The 6,000-nt window shown below is 31.8% G+C and overlaps 1 protein-coding gene across 5 annotated transcripts in view; it reads left to right on the plus strand.

The window, feature by feature from the left end:
• Nucleotides 1–4,199, plus strand: part of NAP1L1 (nucleosome assembly protein 1 like 1) — a 30,720-nt gene extending 26,521 nt beyond the window's left edge. For 3 of the 5 annotated variants that reach the window (XM_032493734.1, XM_032493736.1, XM_032493738.1), the window contains 4 exons: nucleotides 326–355; nucleotides 868–918; nucleotides 1,841–1,912; nucleotides 2,578–4,199. In XM_032493734.1, the coding sequence (XP_032349625.1) occupies nucleotides 326–355; nucleotides 868–918; nucleotides 1,841–1,876 (117 nt within the window). In that variant the 3' untranslated portion in view covers nucleotides 1,877–1,912; nucleotides 2,578–4,199. Of the gene's footprint in view, nucleotides 1–325; nucleotides 356–591; nucleotides 687–867; nucleotides 919–1,840; nucleotides 1,913–2,577 lie in introns of those variants that run through there. The other 2 variants (XM_032493735.1, XM_032493737.1) reach the window with 2 other exon arrangements.
• The last annotated feature ends 1,801 nt before the right edge of the window (nucleotides 4,200–6,000 follow it).

Genomic DNA, 6,000 nt, shown 5'->3' on the forward strand with positions numbered 1-6,000 from the left:
TCAGGTAGGTTTTAGGTTTTTTGTGTGTGGTGAGTTCCATAAAATACAGGCAAGTGATATTTGTGGTCATAGTTTATCTGATCATACTTTATGATTATACTGTGTTATTTATTTCAGTTTTTAAAGTTGTCAGGTTTAGATAATGGCATTGAGCTGGATGATTTTTGCAGCTATTACCCTTGTTTTAATCTATAACCAGTCACCTTTGGGGAAAATACTTTTTCTTTTCTTAGATATTAGTGGATGCAGTGGTAGATATTGACAAATGCTATTCTCAAATGATTGTAGGCTTCATTCAAACATCATCCTTTTTTCCCTTTTTTAGTATGATGAAGAAGGTGAAGAAGCGGATGAGGTAATGTTTACCAAATGAGCAAATAATTCTCTGTTTAACAGATTGAGAAGCAAATTGAGTGACTTATGTATTCCTTTGCTATATAATCATTATTCTGTGATCTGGGATAAAAACATTTTTGGAAAAAATATGATTTTAGAATTCTACAGCCAAACAATGTATGTATGAGGTTTCAATAAATAAATTGCAAAACTCAGAACATTTTTTTTATTTCAAATAATTCTGTTCTGCTGCAGGGTTATCAGCTCTTTGAAGAAGTCAAAAGCTGCAGTAAACTTTTTCAACGTTGGCTGCAGTAAATCTTTTCAATAAAACCTGTCTGGATGTCTCACATTGTGTTGGGAAATTTTTTATATTAGAAGCTTTCAAATTAAATTGCTTTGTCACCAAACTCTGTAATCATGAAAATCTGTTGACCTATAGAGTAATTTGTATTAAATTCTCCCTACATTATGAGCCATTTCTTCCTACTGTGTACCTACTTCATGGATGCATTTTGAACTTTAATATAGGAAGGGGAAGAAGAAGGAGATGAGGAAAATGATCCAGACTATGACCCAAAGGTGAGCAAAATTAGTGCTGCTTTCTGTTAAATTTAAGTCAGGTTAAATATGAGTTGATGTTTCTGAATATAAAGTGTATTTTTGTCCATTAAAGTCCTTAAAAGCCCATTGACTGGAGAGAGATATATATATCTCCTCACTGGCATTTTACTAGTACATGTAATTTCAATGCACCTTTCCTAAGAAACTTTTATTTTAGTGTTCTTAGGGTTGTTGGGTTTTTTTTCCGCAAAGGAAAGCTTATAAACAAAGGTCAGTTTGTAAATCATTTGAATACAGGAGTGCTCAGAAATAGGGAAATGATGCTGTTTGTCAGATTCTCCCAACCACGTGTTTTCTCCCAGGCTCTTATTCCTGGGAATTCATCATATCAGGGTTAGTAAAGGCCATTATCTCCCACAGAACGTGTAGTATGTTATCAAGATTCATTTGAAACATCTGGTTTCTCTTCAGTATATTCATTCATTTGCTAATTGCTGTAATATATCCAGAAGATACTTTAACCTAGTGAGCAGGTAAGAGAGGGTAGTTAAAAATCCAATATTCTAACAGGTATGAATTAGTCTTAACAGCTAAATATGAATGGAATTAGCATTTTTGAATAACATCTATTAAAAACACAAAAATAACTGGTAATACGACTAACATAAATTGCTGCGCTATTTTATTTTTTAAGATTATGGCTTACTGTGTTTCATTTATAGAGTTCATTCTACAGTATAAAGTTGGGGCTTTATTTTAGCATTTTTGTGACTTGGTAATATTTGAATAAATTGCCATCTTGCTATACCATTTCTCTAATTTGACAAACATTTTGAGAGAACGGTAAGATAATGTGATAATTTAAAACAGTTAATTAGTATTGAGAACTTAATTGAATAGGTAGAAAAAGATAGATTGACTTGTTGTTTTCCTTTAACAGAAGGATCAAAACCCAGCAGAGTGCAAGCAGCAGTGAAGCAGGATGTATGTGGCCTTGAGGATAACCTGCACTGTAATAGCCTAAACACAACTATTATTTACTTACAGCCTTATGTTTTTGTATTTTCTTGGTAGACTCAGATTTTTTTTAAGGGAAGGGAACGGATATTTTAAAGACCAATTTGTTCTACTTAGCATTTTAACTAGTTTTTCTGCCAGATATATTGAATGCACAAATTCTCACGCATGCTCGTTCATTGCTACATAGTTTGGTTCTTCTTGGAGTATTTTTATCCTGTAGCTATTAAATTCCAGCTATGAAAATGAACAGAACTGTGAAATGAAACTGAGTTTTTGTTTTGCTAAATTTTTCTCTGAAGAACCAAAGTATTTTTTCAGCTGGTAGTTGAATGGGTTTAAGTTGGCTTGCACTAGCTGTGCCTTTCATTATAATACGGTGACTTATACCAAGACAATTCATCATTTAAAAAACAACTTGTCAAGACAAGTATATGGTTAAGAATTTCCAGTAAGACCATACCTGATAACTTAGATTGTTACTGGATTTTTGTATTGTAGGTGACATAGTTACTATAAAGAAACCTTATCAGCTCATAGGTGGTTATTGTTTACCACAGGGAGGTGAATAAAACCTAGTATTTTCAGATATTAAGCCTCATTATTTTAACTGTACTTCAAAATTTAACCTCCATTAACAGCATCTTTTCTTTGTGGTAGGGTCTACCTTCTGCTTCCCTGGAAAGGATGAATTTACATCATTTGACAAGCCTATTTCAAGTTTTTTGTTGTTTGTGTGTTTGCTTGTTTTTGTTTTTGCAGCCTAAAATAAAAATGTCAAATATAATTTTAGTTCTCACAAGATAATGTCTTAATTTTGTACTAATGCAGGTAGAAGCAGAGGCTTAGCTTTGAAGTAAGTGATGTACCTCGTTTACCTTTTTATTGAAGGAAAAGGGTGTCAGCTTTGGAAGAGGTACTTCATCTACTAATAAGAACGTGTGAAAAAAAGACAATTCATAAGTGATTTAATGTTTTTAATAGAAAGATTAAAGGATTACATTTCATTTCTTTTGGTTAGAACTAGGGAGAAGGTTCAGAGCCGCTCCAGTTAATTCCAATTCTTACCGCGTAGAGTCTGAGCATGTCATTTACCCACGCCTTTCGTTTTACTGTATATTAAAATGGGTAGTACTGTTACTTAACTACCTCACAAATGTGTTAAGGCATATTAAGTTAAATTTTATGAAATGTTTCTTAGTCTCATTAAAAGCTCAAAAATTTGGACCTGTTTGTACCACAAGTATAGGATATTCATCATTTTATTTATACCGAGTTTTGGTAATTAAACTGGAAAGCAAAGGCTAAGTACCTTTATTCTGGATCTGATCAGGCAACCCTTGCAGATCTTTGTGTGGCTCCTGTTTCAGTAAAAGTGCATGGGTGAGCAACTGTTTCAATGAGATTTTTTTTCCAGCCATTTTAATTATGACCACATTGTAGTGTACTGCAGACATCATGGGTCTAAAGTAGTATAAGACCATTTTTAGAGGGAAAAATACCATTAAGTTAGAGACTACAGGGCCACATTTAAAATACCTCAGGCTAATTACTGTTACTTTTGGGGATGAACTTAAAAGAAGCTTTTGACAGTGAGGGTGGACTAATTGGGTTGTAATTACAGGGAGACCTAGAGTTCCTGCTCTTAATAAAAATACATTGGGTTCACTTTTTAATGGTGATAGAGCTTCTGTTTTAAAAATTTAGTATCAGGGTCTCAGAATATAAACACATTTTGTTATTTGTGTAGTATTGTCCATTCTGTCCATTCCTTTTCTGAGATTTTAATTAACTACTGGAAATCCTTAACCAGTTGCAATAGTTCGTAAGGAAAAAATGCCATGAAAACACTTTGTTTTTCCTTTTTATTTTCGTAATGATTTTGGTTGTTTGGATAAGTCATTCTGTGCTGATTTTTTTTTTTTCTTATACCTACCTATAGCTCATCTGAACACAGCTTTTTCTGAACTTAAAAAATTTTAAAGATAGAATCCCATTTTTAATGAACTTAAAGAAGTAACAAAATCACTACTTTTTTTTTTCATTCCTTTAGAAAATAGCTATTGCCAAAGTGAAGAGGTAGATATTATTTTGTCTTGTTACATAAGGTGGGATGTGGTTTGCAGCGGAATTGTTTTCTTAATAAAGTTGGAGTTTCAAGGGATATCAGTGTTCGCTTATGCCATCTCTCCAGTTCCAAAGTGGTTCTACTCCATTCTAGAAATTGGAAATATGTAATTTGAAATCCTTAATAAAATTTGCATTTAATTTTATAAAATGTACTGGTGATATTTTGGGTGTTATTTTAAAAAGAATACGAGTTTATTCTTTTTTTTGGAAGAGTGGAGAGTAGAGATGTTTTGAGTAGGCTATTCTGTGCTTAGGCCACGATGGCCTATAAATTTGTGTAATTTTAAGAGCAGCTTTCCAAGCCCTGTTTAAATGGAGTTTCTTATTGGAAGACTAGAAAGGAAGGAATTCCAGTTTTACAGATTATCCTGAGTTAACTACAGGTGTTTTAGAGACCCTTCGATTTGTCTTTATGTTTTCAGTTTGTAGTTTTATCTAGTCTAGGGAGTGACTGACCAAGTTCTTTTTTTTCTCTGGAAAGGGTAAAATCCCATGTGATCACCTATAAAGTAGAACTTTTTCTACCTTTTTATGGTTATTCAAATATGGTAATAAGTAAGCAGGTAACAGCAGTTTGTAAATTGATTGGGTTTAGTTTACCACGGATCTCTGAAAGTTATTTTATCTAGTTCACTGAAGCAGTTATTAGTATTAATGTGATATAAAAATGCCTTGATTGTGTGGAATTGGCTTACAGAATAGTACTTAAGAAAAAAATGGGATTCTACCTCTGTTTCCTTTTAAACTCATTTAATAACAACGCATAAACCTTAAAAGGAGACATTAGCTTTGACAGAAATATTTTAATTATTCTGTGAACCGGTTAATTCTGTGAAAGGTTAATGGTATTAACTGGTGTATGACAAGGCCCTTAAGATAACTGACTTAACTGTTTATAATACTGTTGCTTGTAAGACAGTATGAATTTGTGGGTTATCTGAGTTGTAGGCCATTCCCATTATTGCAAATATAAATAAAACTTTGAATTATTTGTGAAAAACCTCATCATACCATGCAGAAATATTAAACTATTTAATATTCAAATATTCTTTGAATGCTTGGTTTTAGGGCTTGGTTTAGAATGAGTCCATTTTTATGGGTTAGTCTTATAAAAATTTTAGCCTTTATATTTTTGACTGTTTAAATCAAGTTGAATGTTATTTTAAATGTATAGAATTAATGGATAGTTCAGAAGAAGCATATGTTCTTTATTGGAACCTTAGGAAGGAGAAATCATATGCTAATGTAGTTTTTAATCTTCTGCACTGTATATATACTTGGTAATTGTTAACTGGATTTTATTTTGAAAATATGTGTTTAAATCTAGGTAATTTGCTACTTAAAGCACTAAGTCTAATAGCTGAAAAATAAATGTAAATGATACTAGTGAAATTAACTGAGATTAACTTATAGATATATAGTGATGATTTTGTATACTGGCTTAAAAATCCAGATATTAAAAAGTATAACTTCAATAAAAAGCCAAGTTCTTGGACTGATTAAGGATCATTTAACTGACTTCAGAGAAATGGGAATGTCTTTGTTGGAGTGTGGAATTACTTTATTAAGGATAAATGTTTATCCATGAGAAAACTTAATTGATGTATTCAGTTAACATTTTCAAAAAGTACAATATACTCTGTATCTTGTGTTTCTTCTATTTGACATACTGTACTTTTAGGTTTTTCAGTTTAAAAAAATCATGGTATCGATTAATTTTCTGAAGTATAAAGTAAATGAGAAATGCAGCATCACAATTTAGAAATAATAAATTGCTAGCAGGAAATAAGTTGTTAATCCAATCGTTTAATTTTCATATTAGAAATTGAGAGTTTGTAGCTTTTGTGGATGGCTGAATTATTTTGAGTTTTACTTTGAAACTCAGGATAAAATGTTACTTAAAAGCAGTACTTTTTAGTTCTCCATATATTTAAACTTAAAAGACAAGAAGGA

The sequence above is a fragment of the Camelus ferus genome, chromosome 12 (genome assembly GCF_009834535.1).
Source record: "Camelus ferus isolate YT-003-E chromosome 12, BCGSAC_Cfer_1.0, whole genome shotgun sequence".
Lineage (NCBI taxonomy): Eukaryota > Metazoa > Chordata > Mammalia > Artiodactyla > Camelidae > Camelus > Camelus ferus.